Genomic DNA, 21,240 nt, shown 5'->3' with positions numbered 1-21,240 from the left:
TTTAGGTAAAACGTGAGGGTAACTACAGAACTTTTTTCTTTCAAATTTTTTTAAGATTTTATTTTTACAACTAATCTCTACACCCAACGTGGGGCTCGAACTCACAACCCCAAGATCAAGAGTCACCTGCTCTTGTGGGCCAGCCAGAGGCCCCAAAAACTTTTTTTTTCCCCTCAGAACTTTTTAAATAGACACCAACAAAATAAGTGTCCAACAAACTGGAAAAGAGAATCAAAATGACCTTGAACAACAGAAATAAACAATAAACTAATCAAAGGAATGTCTGCTGTAAGGAAACAAAGCATTATGCGACTGTATTAGTCCTTTACGCTGCTGTAAGAAAATACCACAGGCGGGACAGCTTACAAACAACAGAAACTTATTTCTTACAATCGTGGGAGGCCAGAGTCCACGACCTAGGGGCCCGCATGACTGCACTCCAGGGAAGACCCGCCTCTGGTCGCTCGGCGGCTGGCTGGCACCAGGCCACTGCGCCCTCACAAGGTGAAAGGGCGCTTCGTAAAGGTTCTAGCCCCATTCGTGAGGGGACCACCCTCATGACCTAAGCACCTAAGGTCCCACTTCCTAACACCATCATCTCTTTGGGGGTTAGGATTTTAACATACAAATTTTAGAGGGACACTAACATGAAGGCCACAGCAATAATCCAATCATCATCATCTGCTTAGGGGTGGGCTTTTCAACACGCATCGTCACGTTCACGTTAACTAACAAAGTCGTCCTCTGAAAACCTGACCCGGGGCAGTCAGAAATGTGGCCCGAAACGGCCACTTCTCCATGTAGGCCTCCGTCTCCGCCACTCCCTGAAACAGACTGAAACAAAGAGGAAAAGGACAGCTCAAGGACTTCGATTTCAAAATACGATCTCCGTGAACAGGTGAAATGCACCACAGGAAGAGTCTCACTTCACACAAGGCATTCCTTCGCATTTGCAAGGACCAGCCTGGATTCCAGGAGACTCGCGAGCCGCCAAGCACCTCTGAAACAGAACTACCTGCACTCGTGTGTGTGACAAGAGCTCTGATGTCCCCTCTCACGGTCCCTGGTAGCTCACTAGTTGACAGAAGTGACCATTATACCCACCATTTCCATCACGTGTGTGAGTTATCTTGTCTGTGTTGCTATGCTGGAGTTCTTTTGGTCTGTGTCCAGTTCCATAAATAAGGAGTACTATGTGTGTGATTGTGTAACCTTTAAAGGATCTGTGGAGGGGCGCCTGGGTGGCTCAGTCGGTTAAGTGACCGACTTCAGCTCAGGTCATGATCTCGCAGTTTGTGAGTTCAAGCCCCTCACCGGGCTCTATGCCTGACAGCTCAGAGCCTGGAGCCTGCTTCAGATTCCGTGTCTCCCTCTCTCTCTGCCCCTCCCCCACTCACGCTGGTCTCTCTTGTCTTCAAAAATAAACATTAAAAAAAAAATGAAGGATCTGTGTATCATTAACGTAAATACATAGAACTTATCCTACACTGCTTTTTCAGGAATAAACCACCCTCCCACCACAAAGACTATTTATAAATTGCCATCCATGAGAACAATCACTAAAGAAAAAAAGAGATTCATCTGCTCAAAGAATACACTGATAAATTCTAAATTTCCCCTTTACTGTATCTCGTTAACAGGACTTAGAAAAAGTCTGAAAATAAGGTCATGAAGAAACAGTAAAGGAATTGGAACTTTTTCACTTTGTAAAAAAGGAAAGCTTTTTTTTAATGTTTATTTATTTCTGAGAGAGACAGAGTGCGAGAGGGGGAGGGGCAGAGAGAGAGGGAGACACAGACTCCAGGCTCTGAGCAAGCGTTCAGCACAGAGCCCAATGCGGAGCTCGAACCCAAGAACTACGAGATCATGACCCAGGCTGAAATTGGATGCTTAACCGCCTGAGCCACCCAGGCCCCCTGAAAGCTATTGTTTTTTTTTTTTAAGTTTTCATTTTTATTGCTAATTCATGAACTCAGACTCAACTGTCACTTTAAGGAAAACATCAGGCCCCAATAAGTACCATCCTCCTTACTGAAAAAACTTTCCTTTCCCGTACCATCTTCCCAAAACTGTTACAGCATAATTTCGGTCAGATCAATATTTGGTGTTTCCATGTAAATTATTATTTTTCTTTCCTATATAAATCTTTATTTTCTTAATAACTGCCTTCTCATTTGCTTCATTTTCTAAGCAACCCTAGACTCTCTCCAGACTTCCAAAGCCTGCTCCAGATGTCCACTCACATCAGTAGAGAAGTCTCTCCTATCTGGCTTAAATGACCTCGGTGTTGAATGTGAAGCCGCCGTTCTCTCCTTTCATCATCGTCCTAGGGAATCCCTGCTTCTCTCCCCTGTACTGTACCTCCTGCTTCCTATATCATGTATCCCCTCACCTTAACTTACAGCGAGGGCAACCAACTCATCAGAGTCTGCCTGGAACTCCCCTGGTTTTTGCACAAGTCTCCAATATGGACAAACTCATCAGTCCTAGGGAAGCCTAGATGGTGGGCTGGATACCCCACTGGGAGCCCACAGATTGCAGAAAGTAAATTTTTTTGAAAACTTCCATGTCTAAAAGCATCCTTATCCCAACCTCATACTTGATTGAGAATTTGGGCATAAAATTCCAGTCTGGAAGTCATTTTTCTTCAAACGTTCACATCATCTTCTAGCCTCCAGTCTTGCTGCTGAGAAGCCCAGAGCCTTTCTGATTGCTGATTCTGTGTATACTTTCCCTTTGGAAACTTTCTGGGTCTTGTTGTTTGCCCCAGATTCTGAGAATTCCACAGTGTATTGGTTGTGAATCTTGATGTGAATTTATCTCCACCCATTGTGCTGGGTATAGAGAAACTCATAACCTTCGGTTCCAGAACATGTTCTTGAATGATTTCATGATGAATGAATTCCTTCCCTCTACTCTCCCTACTGAAACTCCTATTATTCAGACTGTTATTCAGATCTCCTAAACTGGCTTAAAATGTTCTCGCGATCTCCTCTTTCCTCTTTGTAGTTTTTGCTGTTTTCTGAGAAACTTTTTCTGCCTCATGTTCCAACTCTGTGCTGAGGTTCTAATTTGAGCGATCACATTTTTAACGTCAAAGAACTTTCTTTCATTATCTTTTATTCCCTTCTATGACATCCTGATTTATTTCACGGGTTTTCTCTTATCTCTAAGAATACTGAGAGTTTTGTGTGTTTTCGAAGTTACGCTTTCCCTACAGAGTCTGTTTCGTGTAAGCTGCCTTATTTATTTATTTATTTTTTATTTATTGTCTGTTTGCTTGTTTGCAGCTATGCCTTATGCAGTAGAGGCTTTCCTTGGGTATCTGGCAATCTTTGGTTTCCTATTCCTATTTCTATTCATGCCATATTACGTATGAGAAAATGAAAAGACGATCTGAGGCTCTGAACCCTTGGGTGAAGCCCACGGAACAATGACCCTCATTGTAGCATGACTGCCGCAGCCCTCTCCTGAAGGATCCCCGATGTCTACGCACCACTGGGTCTTCCCAGGCTGGTCAGATTCGCCTGAGAAACTCTTCTGTCTCTGTGACGAAGGCCTGTTGCCAGCATGCTGGGAGCCAAGTAGAAGTAAATAAAAATTTTTTTAATCTTATTTTCAGCATGAAATGCCCACCCTAAACTACCTTCAACCCAGAGAACCTGTTTTACTGAGAATAACCATCCAATCTCTAGGGAGAAAAGACTACAGTAGCCCAGTGCACACAGTAGGGAAGGCTTGAGAGTTCCTGCTGCTTATAAAACACTTTCAATCAATCCTCCGTAGTTTAGCCCCACCCCCAACCTCAACTTTCAGAGGTTCCTGAAGGTACCAATTTCTAAGATGTTGGAGGATTCTGCCAGGTAAACCGGGTAGGTGTTCAGCTTTCACTATTACTGAGGGTTCTCAGATCTGCTAATTCTGTCATTGCTCATCTGCCTACTTTTCGGCTTCCGTAACTTCACTGCTAGACAATCCCTCCTGTTTTTCTCATCCTTGAATGTTCATGACTTTTCAAAACATTCTTTTACTATGGTTTTAGATGATGGTAGAAGGGGACGAAATTATATTTGTGCATTCAATTCATAGTCACCAGACTTTAAGGCTTATGTCAGACACTGTGCAGATTTATAAATAATACTTTAAGTAAGAAAATTTTAACTTGACAAGTTAAACATTATTCGATTTTATCTTATTCCTTTAAACAGTAGCACCCTTGGGGCGCCCGGGTGGCTCAGTCGGTCGAGCGTGCGACTTCAGCTCAAGTCATGATCTCACGGTCTGTGAGCCTGAGCCCCGCATCGGGCTCTGTGTGGACAGCTCAGAGCCTGGAGCCTGCTTGGGATTCTGTGTCCCTCGTTTGCTCTGCTCCTCCCCTGCTCATGCTCTGTCTCTCTCTCAAGAATAAATAAAACATTAAAAAAAAAAAAATTTTTTTAATGTAAGCAGTAGCACCCCACAAAACACTTGTGTACAGACTGTCAACTGCTAAGGGAGGGGTTTGTGAACCACTACTCATGAGAAACCACTTCTGAAATAAAACAGGATAAATCAATGAGGAAAGTCCCTGACATACAAATAAATGATTTCCATGCAATGCTTCGAGATCAAATCTACTGCTCTCAGCCTTGTCTAAAGCAAGTATAATGGCATTAATTCATTCAGCCAACATTACCAAACGCCTACTGTGTGCCACGTATACTAGGACAGGCAGGGCTGGTGGGGGGCGGGGGGGAGAGGGGGTGGTGCAGAGGATGAGCTTCCAAACAAATTAACCAATGAGTGAAAAGTCATGGAGCAGTCAACATTTCATTACCGCTGGAGCACAAGGTGAGTGTGGTACAAAAGGGCAACACAAGAGAACGTGGGGGGATGATGGATCTCTTCTGCATCTTGACGTTGGTCAAAACTCACAGAATGTATACCAAAAAGGGTAAACTGCACTATATATAAATTTTGAAAAGATTTTTTTTAATTTTTTAAGATGAGAATGAATGGGAAATAAATCTAAACAAAATTAGATACACACAGATCCAAGTAGGCATGGGTGAAATCATGGTGGACCAGAGTAGGGTGCTGAAGGCTGAACTAGACGAAAAGGATGTCCACATAAAAAGGCTGCATGTGAGCACTTCTGGGACATTCCTGCCAGAGACGTATTATCATGAAGAAACAAACCCAAATTTAGAGTTATCACGAATGCTGAGAAATAGCTGGCCGGTAATCGTCAAAAGGCTCAGTCAAGGGGCACCTGGGTGGCTCAGTTGGTTAAGCGACCGACTTCGGCTCAGGTCACGATCTCGTGGTTCGTGAGTTCGAGCCCTGCGTTGGGCTCTGCGCTGACAGCTTGGAGCTTGGAACCTGCTTCGGATTCTGTGTCTCCCTCTCTCTCTGCCCCTCTGCCATTCATGCTCTGTCTCTGTCTCAAAAATAAATAAACGTTAAAAAAAATTTTTTAAAGGCTCAGTCAAGAAAGTTTAGGGAAATCTGAAGACCTAATCCAAACCGAATGAATACTAAAAGACGTGACATCCAAATGGAACATGTGACTCTGAACTTTTGCTATAAAACTATTATCAGCACAACTGACAAAACCTGAAAGAGGTCTAAAGATCAGATGACAGTAATACATCAGTGTCAGTTTCTTGATTTAAATTTTTTTCTTTTTAACATTTATTTATTTTTGAGACAGAGACAGAGCATGAACAGGGGAGGGGCAGAGAAAGAGGGAGACACAGAATCAGAAGCTCCAGACTCCGAGCCATCAGCCCAGAGCCCGACGCGGGGCTTGAACTCATGGACCGCGAGATCATGACTTGAGCCGAAGTCGGACGCCCAACCGACTGAGCCACCCAGGCGCCCCAGTTTCTTGATGTTAATAGCTGCATCACATTTATGCAAGAAAATATTGAAAATACACACAAAAATATTTGGGGATGATACAGGAAATGAATACGCAACTTACTCTCAAATGGTTCAGAGGAAAAGACACTGTACTTTATTTGCAATGTCTGACATGGTCTCAAATTTCTTTTAATTATTTTTTTAAGTGAAGAAAAAGATGAGGAAAACAGACAAGGATTGTATCACTTAAACTTCCATATGCCATGGTAAGGAGTTTAAATATCATTCTAAAAACTATCAGTACTCATTGTAGGACATCAAGCAGGATGTTGATATGATCAAAGAATCAGGTTGTGTTTTTTTAAAAATCTGTCTATTCACCTCACGCCAGTCAGAGTGGCTAAAATGAACAAATCAGGAGACTACAGATGCTGGCGAGGATGTGGAGACACGGGAACCCTCTTCCACTGCTGGTGGGAATGCAAACTGGTGCAACCACTCTGGAAAACAGTGTGGTGGTTCCTCAAAAAATTAGAAATAGATCTACCCTATGACCCAGCAATAGCACTGCTAGGAATTTACCCAAGGGATACACGAGTGCTGATGCATAAGGGCACTTGTACCCCAATGTTTATAGCGACACTCTCAACAATAGCCAAATTATGGAAAGAGCCTAAGTGTCCATCAACCGATGAATGGATAAAGAAGTTGTGGTTTATATATACAATGGAATACTACTTGGCAATGAGGAAGAGTGTAATACGGCCTTTCGTAGCGACGTACGTAGAACTGGAGAGTGTGATGCTAAGTGAAGTAAGTCATACAGAGAAAGACAGATACCATATGTTTTCACTCTTATGTGGATCCTGAGCAACTTAACAGAAGACCATGGGGGAGGGGAAGGAAAAAAAAGGTTACAGAGAGGGAAGGAGGCAAACCATAAGAGCTCTTATAACCTGAGAATAAACTGAGGGTTGATGGGGGGTGGGAGGGCGGGGAGGGTGGGTGATGGGCATTGAGGAGGGCACCTGCTCGGATGAGCACTGGATGTTGTATGGAAGCCAATGTGACAATAAATTTCATATTAAAAAATAAAAATAAAAAATAAATAAATAAAAATAAAAATCCATCTATTAAACAAAGGCCCGGGTAGGATTCACAATATTTTCAGGTGAGGGACACACGTAATAATGAGGTCACAGATCATTTAGCATTTAATGGAGAAACAAGAGCATGATTAGCGAGGTCAGTAAGATCCAGGAATGCAATCCATTTACACCCGCTTGACACAGACACGTCAACAGAGCCAGATACACAGGCTGAATAACCAGGGTAACCCGTACTTGAGATTACCACGGGAACACAGACAAAAGAAACAAAATCAACACACTTAACCACAACCTCATGAGATGTAACACGGCAAGGACTCCTGGAGAAAACTGTCACCCTAGCACGCATCTGTCAGAAATGGAATGACACGTTACAAAGGCATGCAGCAAAAAGGCAGAAATAGAAATCACACTAGACTTGCAAATACTACTGTGGTTTTTCACCAAAAACTCTAGGAAAATCTTGGTAAGTACGGAGCACAGAGAAGCTTTATGATATCATACCAGTATGTCAGCCTGACTACATACCTGAGCTGTTAGTCTGTTTTTAAATGCTTCTTAGTTATAATTTTTGGTCAGGGCAAGGCCATACTTAGCTAGCAGTACAACCTTAAAACGGGACATTAGCTACTGCAAGCTTTTCCTAATCTTTTTAAACAAGCATTTTTTAAATCTTAGGACAGAAGTAAATGCTTGACTGCTTTTAATAATATCAGGGTCGGGGCGTCTGGCTGGCTCAGTCAGAACAGCGTGAGACTCTTGATCTTGGGGCTGTAAGTTCGAGTCCCACGTTAGGTGCGGAAACTACTTCAAAATAAAATCTTAAAAAATAATAATGATAATATCAGAGTCAACTTGGAGCCACTCCCAGTAAACCAGATATTAAAGAATGGGACTCTGGTTGTACCAGAACAATTACACTGCTTTTACAAAACCCTCGTAAAATCTAACTACGCTTGTTCTATTTCACAGCCATGACAATATCTCAAATTCTGTTCCAATGCAATGGTTAGAGAGCTAGCTGGATCAAAAAACGATCAAGCTCTACTGAAAAAAAAAAAAATTACTAGGTTAAGCAGGAGCATCTTTGCAAACCAGGAAGTGCACATATAAACTCAAAGGCACATATCAAGTCTTACTGTCCTTTGTAAACACATATCCACCCCATGCAGAACTCCCCGCTAACCTAAGAACCGCTGTCAGGCTGGCTTCTAGGGGATGCAAATGAAGTGCTGAAAAATGTTAAGCAGGGAAAGGATAAAGGCAAGTCCTTCAATTCCCCACCTCTGGAGTTTGATGTAAATTGCGACGATATTCAAAACCTATGTGATAAAGAATTTAACAACCACCCTGTGTCACAAAACCAGTTGAAAGGCTCTGCCGCTGCCTGTGGATTCTCAGCGTCCACCAGCCATTTCCCAAACTCTGCCAATGTCCCTCATAAAAAGGGCTCCAAAGACAAATGACTTAGGCAAATTCTAGGTAAAACAAAGTTAAAAGGGGTTCTGTACGGCAGAACTTTTTTTTTAAGTTCTTTTTTAACGTTTATTTATTTTTGAGAGAGAGTGTGCAAGTGGGGAAGGGGCAGAGAGAGGGGGATAAAGGATCTGAAGCAGGCTCCATGCTGACAGGCTGACAGAAAGCCCGATGCGGGGCTCAAACTCACGAACAGCGAGATCACGCCCTGAGCCGAAGTCAAACCGTCAACTGACTGAGCCGCTCAGGTGCCCCTGGATTGCAGAACTTTTAAAAACTTTCACTCTGATGTGTTTTGTCATATCCAAAGATACAATAAAACTACTGCCATATTCACTGAACTCTTAATCTTCAGAATAATCATTTACATCCCTTGAAACGCCGTTTAGGAAACAATCGTGTTCGCTGTTCTTTTCTTCATATTCCCTGTTAGACCACAACATGTACTTGTGGGTGCTGCATAGTCTTTAGTCCACAATCAGTCTTAAGTGAGCAATGCATCAATGACCTTTCACGGTTATTTTAATCTTCTGATTCGAGGACCAAAACGCTACCACTCATTTGCAGATTTGAGCTGTATAAGTATAAAAATAAAACGTAACTAGCCACTTAGTAATATGTGCTGTTGGTGATACAAAGGATGCATACTGGCTTGATATTTGGTGAAAAACAGTTCAGTTAATAACAAGATGTTCCAATGCAAAATACCTTGTCCAAAAAGAAGGAATAAGATGCGGTCTGCATAGTCACATAAGGAAAGACATCTCCATACAAAAAACAAAACAAAACAAAAAAAATAGCATTTTAGTTCTAACTTTATCATAATGCTAGACAGAAACTTCGAAAACAAAAAACCAGAAAAAAACAAAAAACAAGAAAATATAAATCACCAGACAAGGAATAAACCTAGACCAACTTTCAACCTTTTGGCAAAATAAGCTCTTACTATTGTCTGTTTTTTCACAGAGGATAGAACAGACTTAGGCTACGCAGCTGGCTGAGAACAGCCAGCCAGGAATCCAAGGAGTCAGTCTGGATGGAAAGCCCACGCTCTTTACCAGGATGCTGGTGTAGACCAGGAACACTTCAGGTTGCAGATCTTCACCATGGAAACTCTAAGAAAATTTAATTAAGCTTGATCACCACGAATCGAGCAAAGAGAATAGGTGGGGGGGGTTTTCACTGATTAAGCCTACGGTGATGTTTAAACAATTTGAAATAAAACCAAAACATAAATGACCACACGTGACTGAACTCATTCGCGTGTATTCTTAGAAGACTGTTTTCATCTATATGGGCAGTGCTTTCAGGCATAATTAGATTGGGGGAGACAGGAAGCGTTGATGGGGAAGGAAGGAAAAATAAATGTAGATCAGAGGGGGACAAAAAGCTAATTAATTTCTCCCCCTATAAGCTACTCGTCTTTAAATAATCAAATTCAATTATCCTCTAGTCTTATTATCTGCCACCCTGATATCCAGAGGAGTTTATGGTAAAAACAGCGATTACAGTAGTTGGCCCTTATCCTTGGGGTGTATGTTCCAAGAACCCCAGTGGACACTGAGGACAGTACTGAACCCTGCACACATTGTATTTTTTCCTATACATCCGTACCTATGATAAAGTTTAATTTAAATTTTAAGCACAGTAAGAGATTAACAATAACTAATAATAAAACATAACAATCATAGGGGCGCCTGGGTGGCTCAGTCAGTTGAGCGTCCGGCTCTCGGTTTCGGCTCAGGTCATGATCTCATGGGTGGTGAGTTCGAGCCCCGCATCAGGCTCCGCGCTGACACTGCAGAGCCTGCTCGGTGATCTCTGCCCCTCCCCTGCTCGTGCGCTCTCTCTCAAAATAAAGTTTAAATAAACTGTAAAAAAAGTAACAATTACTAAAGTACACTACAACAAAAGTTATGTGAATGTGGCCTCTCAAAATACCTCCCTGTGCTGCACTCACCCTTCCTGTGACAACATGAGAGGACACAATGCCTGTGATGAGGAGATGAGAGGTGAGCCACCACAGGCATTGTGACACAGCATGAGGCTACCACTGACCTTCTGATGATTTACTACTTTATTGTGCTTCGTTGATATTGTTGTTGTTTTTTTTTTTGTTTGTTTTTACAAACAAAGTAAATGGCAGCTTCACGTCAAGCTGCACCACTGTTTCCACAGCATTTGCTCACTTCACGTCTAGGGCACATTTTGGTAATTCTTGCAATAACTCAAACTTCTCAGTACTGTTCTATTTGCTATGGCGATCCGGTAACCGCTCATCTGTCATGTTACTGCTGTAACTGCTTAGGGGCGCTGCGAACCATGCCCACAGAACACGGAGAACTTGACCAATAAACTCTGTGTTCCCACGGACCCACTGTGTCCCCATGTCTGCCCCTCACCCCGGGCCTCCCTGTTCCCTGAGACGCACCAAGGCTGAAATTAGGCCAACTAACAACCTGCAATGGCCTCTAAGCGTTCAAGTGACAGGAAGAGTCGCACGTCTTTCACTCTATAAGGTGACCAGAAATGATCAAGCTCGGTGAAGAAGGCATGCTGAAAGCCAAGACAGGCGGAAAGCCAGGCTGTGTGCACCCAACAGCTAACTTATAAACACAAAGAAAAAGTTCTCAAAATAAATGAAATGTGCTACACCAGTGAACACACGAATGGCAAGAGAGCGAAACAGCCGTACCGCTGATGTGGACGAAGCGTCCATGGTCCGGACGGAAGAGCCAACAGCCACGACATTCCCTTAAGCCACAGCCTGACCCAGAGCAGGGCCTTGGCTCCCATCAAGTCTGTGAAGGTTCAGAGAGGGGAGGAAGCCGCAGAAGAGAAGTCTGAGCTGGCAGAGGCTGGGTCACAAGGTTTAAGGGAAGAAGCCGTCTCCGTAAAAGTACAAGGAGAGGAAGCAAGTCCGATGGAGAAGCTGCACCAAGTTCTCCAGAAGGTCCAGCCGAGAGAATTGATGAGGGGGCTACACTCAACCACAGATCTCAGTGTAGACAGAACAGCCTCGCACTGGAAGACGCCATCTAGGACTTTCATGGCTGGAGACGAGTCCGTGTCTGGCTTCAAAGCCTCAAAGGACAGGCTGACTCTCTTGTGAGGGGCTAATGCAGCTGGTGAGGACTTTAACTTGAACCCTACGTCCATGTGGCATTCCAAAAATCCAAGGGCCCTTACGAACTATGCTACATCTATTCTGCCTGTGCTCCAGAAATGGAACAAGGCCTGGGATCACAGCACATCTGTTTACAGCATGGTTTATTGAATTATTTTTTTAATTAAAAAAAAAATTTTCTAAGTTTATTTATTTTTGAGAGAGAGAGATACACAGAGTGTGAGCAGGGGAGGGGCAGAGAGAAAGGGAGACACAGAATCCGAAGTAGGCTCCAGGCTCTGAGCTGTCAGCACAGAGCCTGACGCGGGGCTCGAACTCACAGACTGTGACATCATGCCCTGAGCCCAGCCGAACACTTAACCGACTGAGCCACCCAGGTGCCCCTGGCTTACTGAATATTTTAAGCCCACTGGTGAGACCTACTGCTCAGAAAAAAGATTACTTTTAAAACACGACTGCTCACTGACAGCACTGGGCACCCAAGAGCTCTGATGGAGACAGACAATGAGATTCATGTTGATTTCATGTCTGTTAACACGACATCTATTCTGCAGCCCACGGATCATGAAGTAATCTTAACGTTCAAGTCTTATTACAGAAGAAATACGTTTCATTAGGCTACAGCTGCCACAGATGGTGATTCCTCTGATGGATCTGGGCAGAGCAAATCAAACACCTTCTGGAAAGGATTCACCTTTCTATTTCATCTATTCTAGATGCCACTAGGAACATTTGTGATCTGTGGGAAGAAATCAAAGTACCAGCATTCACAGGGGTTTGGAAGAAGTTGGTTCCAGCCCTCAAGATGCCCCTTCAAGACGTCAGGGGAGGGAGTCCCTGTAGCTGTGGTGGAAACAGCAAGGGAACCGGGGTCAGAAGTGGGGGCTGCAGACGGGACCAAAGGCCTGCGATCTCCTTGTCAAACCTGATCAGATGCGCACATGGTTTCTGGAGGTGGAAGGTCCTCCCGGTGAAGACGCTGGGAAGACCGCTGAAATGACAACGGAGGATTTGGAACAGGACATCAGCTGAGCCGATAAGGCAGCGGCAGGGTCTGAGGCAGGACTCCAGTCCCGAAAGAAGTTCCGCCAGGGGTCAGATGCGATCAGGCTGCATCGCGTGTTCCAGAGAAGTCGCTCATGAAGGCAAGAGTCCAGCGATGAGGCGAACTTGTCTTATTTTCAGAAACTGCCCCAACCCCAACCTTCAGCCCCACCACCCCGACCAGTCAGCAGCCGCCAACCAGGAGGCAAGACCCTCCAGCAGCAAGATCACGACTCACTGGAAGCTCAGATGGTTACTGTTTTTTAGCAATAAAGTATTTCTTATTTAAAGTATGTCCATTTTTTTAGACATAATGCTATTGCACACTTAGTAAATAAACGTAACCTTTATATGCACTGGGAAACCAAAAAATTCAATTGAATCATTTATTACAGTATTTGCTTTATTGTGGTGGTCTGGAACCAAACCCACAATATCTCCAAGGTATGCCTGTATGCGTGTTTTTCTCTTCAATAAAAGAATTGTATTTTCTGGTTTCTTTACGCTACATATAAATAGGTGCTGGCACTTGAAATCCATAGCTTCACATATACAATGTTATAGCGAGTTGTGAAATTCCACACTGGTCCAAAAGTCTGAAACCAATAGCTTAGTTAAAACATTGTAACCTTAGAAAAAACAATACTTAGTACTACAACGAATTCTAAAATAGTAAGTCCTTGACCTTTTCCTCTTAAATATCACAAAGTAATGAATCAAACTGTTTCAGATAAATATTTTCGCAACACGTTAACAATTACAGTAACGAAAGCTACAAAAGATAAAGTGAGAATTTCTGTATTTATAGTGATTCCCTATACTTGAAAAGCAAGTTTATTTATTTTTTTTTCAAGAGAGAGAGAAAGGACAAGTGGGGGAGAGGGGCAGAGAGAGACAGAGAAAGAATCCTAAGCAGGCTCCACTCTCAGCACAGAGCCCAACGCAGGGCTCAATCCCACAACCCCGGGATCATGACCTGAGCCGAAATCAAGAGCCAGATGCTCAACCTGAGCCACTCTGACTCCCTGAAAAGCAAGTTTAATTAGAGCAAGAAAAGGTCATAATTATTCTTCTCAGTAATTTCAAGGACTGTAGGGGTTGATCGTACTGGTTCACTATTTTACATCTAATTTCACTCTACTTTCTAGGATGCTTCTCCTAGATGTAATAGTTCATCGGCATCGCTCTTGTGCTAGACCACATGATCAAGTTTATCTCTCAGTTCACATGACTATCACACAGAAGACCATTAAAAGTCCACAACCACTAAGCAAAATACAACTTACTCAAATTATGATTCTACCTCAAACCTCAAAGTATCCCGAAGTTTCCCAAAATCATCTCCTTCTAACCCTGATACAAGAAACACCATGACCTCGTAATAAAAGAGTGTTTCTCAAAGGGTGTTCCATGGAATACTTGTTGTCATACATCATCCAGGTATTGTTTAAAAAAAAAAAAAAAAAAAAAAAGACGAGGGGCGCCTGGGTGGCCCAGTCAGTTAAGCATCCGACTTCAGCTCAGGTCATGATCTCGCAGTTCCTGAGTTCGAGCCCCGCATCAGGCTCTGCGCTGACAGTGCAGAGCCTGGAGCCTGCTTTGGATTCTATGTCTCCCTCTCTCTCTGCCCCTCCCCCTATTCATGCTGTCTCTGTCTCTCAAAAATAAATAAAACATTAGAAAATTTTTTTAAAAAATGATGATTCTCTCATATATATATATAAATATGTATATTCTCATCATATATAAATTCTAGAGTAACTGGCACTACTCTTGATGTTTACTTTTGTTTAAGATAGTTTCCCAAATTTATTTAGTTACATAAACATCTGCCTCCCCTCTCCAGCCACAAAGCACCTATTAATATCCCCTGGATTTCCAAAGCACCTGTTGAAAGTAGGGATGGGGCTAGACTGCAGAAACCCTAATTCCAAAACAGAAAAGAGTTATACCACGAAGAAGCAAGGGGCAAGAAGGAAGGGGGGAGCGGGTCTTCACCCTCCCCGCCCCGCTCCTGGTCACCATGAGAGCTAACATGCAGCAGATATAGAAGCACCAGGAGGCGGGGTAGGAGGGCTGGCCAGCAAAGGGCCAGCCATTCCCCGTGTGCTAAGTGGAAAAAGGCAGTGGACACTAGAAAGTGAGTTCAGAGCAACTAGACCACAAGAGCTACCGCGGGGCCCTGATGAATATCAGTGGGGAAGAGAAATCCCCTCATGTACAAAGGAGTTTTGTAGGCAGTGGCCAAAAACGACAGCCATTCATATATCTGGGATGACCTATACGTGCAGTGCGGGTCATTCAAAAACAAAAGTCTTTATGTAAAGAACTTCTGGACTGATTCACATACTGACAAAGCAGCTGAGCAATTCTTGGCCACAGCTTCCGAAAACCTTACATCACTCCCACTGGCAGTTTCGTATGAGTAACAAGGGATCAGAAAATCCACGGAACTAGCAAAGCCTTCTCACTTGCATCCACTATAGAGTTCATCTGGAGTAATGGGAAGACAGAACCAAAAAACACCAGAGTCTACAGGTCATAGGGTTATCCCTCCTGTTTGCCACACTTACACAACTCTGACAATCAGTGAGTCAATATCCAAGACCCCAAGTCAGAAAAGGAAAAATGTCAAAGGAAAAGGAAATGAACCATCAAAGACAATACAAAGGAGTATAAAGTCAAGTTCTCCGTTCACTGAGTTCTTGTAAATTAAAAATACTCATTCACAGCTCGGACTTAAGCAGCAACCCAGGAAAACACTATATCCACGCTCATTTTCTAGTCCGTCCTTTCTCCCATTCTCCGTCTCTCCTTCCTAGTTCCTGGTCCCTTTCTAAACTCCTCTCCATTAAATTCTCCAGTCTGTCCCTTTTTTTTTTTTTTTTTAATAAGTTCAACGTTTATTTATTTTTGGGACAGAGAGAGACAGAGCATGAACGGGGGAGGGGCAGAGAGAGAGGGAGACACAGAATCGGAAACAGGCTCCAGGCTCCGAGCCATCAGCCCAGAGCCCGACGCGGGGCTCGAACTCACGGACCGCGAGATCATGACCTGAGCTGAAGTCGGACGCTTAACCGACTGCACCACCCAGGCGCCCCTGTCCCTTTTTTTTAATGATGTGCACTTTTCTTTCTGAAAAAAAAAAAAAAAAAAAGAACTATGTCTACAATCTTTTTGCCGTTAAACAGTCAACATATATTAGCTTCAATCTACACTAGAGTTTCAAATTCTTTTGATCCCGATCTACAGTAGAAATACAGAAGAACAAAGAGTTTGACAGGAAAATACTTATTCTTTCTAAACACAATGTACTTAGTATTCTCTATTCTGGTCTGTTTAATTTTTTAAATGCTCTCTGGACTCAGTAAATTGATTTTAAAAGCTATCAAAACAATAGGATGGAACACAATGAGCTACCTACACAACATACTGGCACTAAGCGTACCAAAAGAGAAAAGGTTTCAAAGAAATTAACTGCCAAAGTGAAGTGTAGTATAACAAAGTATTAATTTGTACGAAGTTTGGTTCCTTTACCCTAAACAGCCTGGGCTCACTCTGTACTATTAACAGAGTCCCAGGAATTAGGAAATGTTTCACAAAACTGCCAACATTATGCTGTTTGTTTTTACACTGCTATGCTAAGGTATGCCTTACATTTCCATATGAAAAATAAATTCCTAAAATTCTTAAAGTGTTAATCCTAACATCCCCACTCTCACTCACAGCCATATATATTTTTGAAAAGAGATGCAATACCATACGATTTCACTCATATATGGAATTGAAGAAATAAAACAAACAAAGGCAAACACAAACAAACAAACAAAACCAGACTCTTAAACACAGAACAAACTGGTGGTTGCCAGAGGGGAGATGGATGGGGGGGTGGGAGAAACAGAGAAAGGGCTTAAAGGGACATTTATCTAGAGCACTGAGTAATGTACAGAATCGTTGAATCCTTGGATTGCACACCTGAAATTAATATAACACTGGACATTAATTATACTTCTACTTAAAAAAGAAACAGAAAAAAGAGAAATAGAAAAATAATAGACATCACCTACTATATCAGCATTGTATTAGATCAAAAAATTATACTTACTGTCATTCTTAGAATAAGACTAAATTACTGGCAAGTATAAAGGAAACAAGTGCCCAACCTGTATTTCTGATGACATTGGTGATAATCCTGAGGACTTTAAATAAAATAAACTTAATCATCTGTATCACATGAACACTTTGATAGTTTGGCGTGACAAATTCTACTAACCTACAGCTGAAGTGAAAAACAAAGCATCCTAGAAAAGATTCAGATGATTCAGATCCTTCTAACAAGCCCTCATCACCTCACCTAACTGACCCACATGTGAAAAGATGTTAATAAGCTTCAAAACCACCCCAATGAAAGGAAAAGTTTAAACCCCAGTACCAGCTGAGGTGCTCTGGTAATAAGTTTCTTACTATTTAGATGTATGAGTACGCATATACTAAATAAGCTACAAAATTAAGGATAACTTATATGAGATTACCAAGTACAAGATTCAGAAAGCACCAAAAAAGTTATCCACACACAGCCTTACATGCTTCTTTTGTTATTAACATTATCTGACATCTATGTTTTAAGTCAGTTGGTAAAGAGGTCCCTAAAATACCAATTTCCCTTTTCAAAGGAGAGGTAGCCAATTCAGTGAACAAGACAGTCATGTCCTCATTGACAGCAAGTTATAATGTTTATAATATAAACGTTATTTTTATTCATACAATTCTACTGTAAATCATTCTAGAGTTCTACTGCTGATATCAAAGCTATTATTTTATAAAGAAACACACAAATCTCTATCATTTCAACAGTTGAAAAACAAGGACACAAGTCTTTCTAATCTTATCAGATATAACTGGAAAATACACATTATTAAATTTAAGCAGTCTATATAGCCTGAAGGCACTCTTATCCCACTGCTCTACTGCTCATTGGCTTAATTCCTACTTCCTCTCTAGGAGTCTACACTTCCTCCCTCAAGCCATCAGCAAGAACAAGGAATGCTGTCCCCCACCCACCCGAGAAAAAAAGTACCCGAGTGAACTGTCAGTTTTCTTGTCATGATAGTGTAACGAACAAAACATTAACTGTACCGATAATAAAAGTGAAATGGACCATAACCAGGAATAAAGTGAAATTGATGGAATGAAGCCACACAGACAGAATCTTGGCTGACTCCATTTTTTACAGTAGCCTATCATCAGCATAAAAATAAGGCATAACTCGATGACGCATTCATTCACGTAAACAGCCAAACACAAATATACCCAGCATGTAATATAGACTATTTAACGACTACTGCTCTACTGTTGCAAATACTGGATCTTTTAAAAAATCAAACTAAAAACTGTACCATTTCACACAAATCGTAATTATCATATTTAAGCCCAACAAACAATCCCTATAAATTTCCAATACAGACCAAAAAAGTAATGTCTAAGAAATTATATTGGGGTCATTTCGCTATCTGGAAACTTCCTTGATCTACTTTTTATATAATGTTAGATAATAAGAATAAAATAGGGCATTTCCCCAAAAGGTAGTAATCAACTGAGACCCAACAGCTGACCTATATCAATACTTAAATGCAGAGAACATACTGGCATTCTTAACATAAATTCTCAAGTAACTTAAAAATAGCAATACCACTGAAGATACATCTCTTGACAGCTTTTCCATTCTTAACTTCTTCTAGTCCTTACCCAAACTTCTGTGTTTGATAACTCCCACTTTCAAGACCTCATTATCTATCTTACAAATGCCTGAACAGTCACTGCTTGACCCCACAGTGTACAAAGTAAGTCCCTAAAAATTCTAGTCTCTTTTTTTCGATTACTGAGAAATACAATATGAAGTTACTTGAGACTATCTATTTTTGTCATGTCATATCAGACTTCTAAAAAGACAAAATATGAACGATACCCCTAAAACTTAACCTACTTTAAACTGTGCAAAACCCCTGGTTTGAAATTACTTAAAATACATTAATAAAAATAAAATGTGTTTGGCCAAATATTTATTCGATTTTTGGCTTATCTGGCTTAAATTAAATATGCATAAGCAAGGGTTCTTTTTATAGAGATATAAAAAAACAAAGCTCAAGAAAACATACCTAGTGGAAAAATATACATAAATTATTCTGGCCAAACAGCAAAGTATCGTATTGCACAAAACTACTATGTAAACTCTTAAAAACCAAAAGGCAATTCAGGATATGATTTTCCCTTTTATTATAACTGTACATTTATATTTATTACTGGTGCACAGAGATCTCCCACCATTTCATAGATGAGAAAGAACAGATATTAAACGACAACCATGATCATTGACAAGAGTGTCGCTATGGAACCATAATCCAAGAACGGGTACTCTAGAAGTACCTAAACCGTTTCTTTGAATTTTCAAAAGAAACACTAGGAAAAGTCTCTACGTTTATGAAACAGGGAATGGAAAATTACATATGCTTTATAAAATAGTTTACCCTACACATAAAAATAAAAGACATAACAAAACCAGTACCAAAGTCAATCACAATGGTCTCACGCTTAGGAGAAAAGATGGTTTTGAATTCTTACATTCCCAGCATGAGCCTAGGAGCCTGTAAAAACCATCCCATTCACATGTATGAACACACACACACACACACACACACCCTCATGACATGAAGCTGCTAGAAAACTTCTGATCCGGGCCAAGTTCAATACAATTATTATGGATAGACCATCTTACGGCCTACGAGTGATTTACCTGACAAACTAATTTTTAATCAATTTCAAACCAAAAATCAATCAGTCAATCAACCTGACAAACTAATTTTTAATCAATTTCAAACCAAAAATCAATCAATCAACGAAATAATCACCACTCGACTTGTACTTCAAGAAAATAAAGGTCTACTCGGGAAGGCATTGTAGTGCGAACACCTGCCAACAAAGTAAAATTGTTAGGACCCCACAGGTACGACCCTGGCCAACACCCCTCGGCGCAGGTGTGGGTGGTGAGGAGTTTCTCTGTCCCAACAGAGGGCCGGGTGTTCAATGCGCTCGCACGCACGTGACCCGCGAAGAAGAACTTAGGCCAAGCCCCCAAGCTTGAAGGTCACATGGAGCGTCTGCGCGCCTCGCTGAGCTATTCGGCTACGGTAGGTCTTCCTCCAAATCCCGTCTCCGGGGAGGGAAATGACGACAAAAGTCCAACCGGCTTAGATCCGAATTAAATTTACAGTACATCTACCCCTCAAGTGGGAGCTGTTCCCAAACATTCCCCACCAAGTACTATCGCAAAATGTCTTAACCATTATGTCATGCTGTCTTCCAAACATGACAATTTCTGGAAAGTCCGTGTGCAGCAGTTTCCTCTGCGAGTGCCATACGGAGATGAAATAAAACCCACGGGCCACCACCTTCCAGTTCCTGTTGACCGAAGAGATGTTCATCTCTCCGCCCATTTCAAGAGCGATTTCCAGAGCCTGGGAAGGAATGCGTTCCCCCAACCGACACCTTTCAACTGAATGTGTGTTATTCCGCCATGCGCTGGGGCAACCGTGAGCAATAATCCACTTTGCTCATCACCGAATTACTCAAAATCTCTGACGGTTGACCTGAAAACATAAGTCCTTCCTCCCAAACGCCACTTTAAATCAAGGCAATAATGGGGTAGCGCGGTTTTTACTCTTGGGACAACATCTACCAAAAACTATTAAAAAAAAAAAAAAAAACTCGGGTAAGTGGGATCCGTTCCCTTCCCGCACATGTACTTCGAGCTACGTACCAGGCCCGTGACGCGTTTACCATACATGTCACATGGACGATCTATGTCCAGCCACGTACAGATCGCCGAGCCCCGCCGCTCACTCGCGGCGACCCCCCGCAACAACGAAACCACCGATGCCCAACGAAACGGGGGCGGACTTAGGCCAGGCACACTCACCCCACTCCAGGTATTCGAGAATGTTCTTCTCCCTTCGGAGCGGAGAGTTGTTGCACTCATCGTACAGGCAGATGAGGATGTCCAGCAGCGTCTCGACGCTGAAGCACTGCCCGTTGGTCTGAGCGGGCCCGTCCAGGATGAACTGCTCCAGCTGCCGCAGGCGCACCTCTCCGGACATGTTTGCGCCCACGTCCGCCGCGCCTCCCCTCGGTCACTGGCGCGCGGGGCACGCGGCGGCCCCGAGCCGGAGTTCTGGAAGCGGTGGGTCCGGTCCCCTCACGCAGCTGTCAGGCCGGGCCGCGGACGCCCGACAACCCCCCCCCCGCCCCGCCCCCGAGCGGCCGGGGAGCCCCCCGGCCCGGAGCGCCTGCGATCCCGCGCGCGCACACCCGGCTCTGCGGGGCGAGCTACCATGCAACGGGGCTTTCGTACATCTTTTCCAAAGAAGAGCACGGTGCAGTCGCAGGAGGCGATCCAAGTACAACGGACCCAAGAGTCCAGACTTCTTTAAAAAAAAAAAAAAAAAAAAAAAAAAATTTTTTTTTTTTTCCTTTAAGAAAGAAAAGAAAACACAACTCTTCGCCTTCATTCAAAATTCACCTCGTGCCACACAACCCCGCAGCGAGCCCGGCCGCATCATTAATGGCTTGGGTCCGCTCCGCTCCCGG

At 42.7% G+C, this 21,240-nt stretch overlaps 1 protein-coding gene across 13 annotated transcripts in view; it reads right to left on the bottom strand.

The window, feature by feature from the left end:
- CDC42BPA (CDC42 binding protein kinase alpha) overlaps nt 1-20,948 on the bottom strand; it is a 316,248-nt gene extending 295,300 nt beyond the window's left edge. For 12 of the 13 annotated variants that reach the window (XM_053208855.1, XM_053208843.1, XM_053208849.1 and 9 more), the window contains exon 1: nt 20,573-20,948. In XM_053208855.1, the coding sequence (XP_053064830.1) occupies nt 20,573-20,750 (178 nt within the window). In that variant the 5' untranslated portion in view covers nt 20,751-20,948. Of the gene's footprint in view, nt 1-647; nt 1,377-20,572 lie in introns of those variants that run through there. The other variant, XM_053208847.1, reaches the window with a different exon arrangement.
- Between the last annotated feature and the right edge of the window lie 292 nt (nt 20,949-21,240).

Source organism: Acinonyx jubatus, chromosome E4 (assembly GCF_027475565.1).
Source record: "Acinonyx jubatus isolate Ajub_Pintada_27869175 chromosome E4, VMU_Ajub_asm_v1.0, whole genome shotgun sequence".
Classification (NCBI taxonomy): Eukaryota; Metazoa; Chordata; class Mammalia; order Carnivora; family Felidae; genus Acinonyx; species Acinonyx jubatus.
Note: the sequence above shows the minus strand (reverse complement) of the source record. Positions and strands in the feature narration are given on the sequence as shown.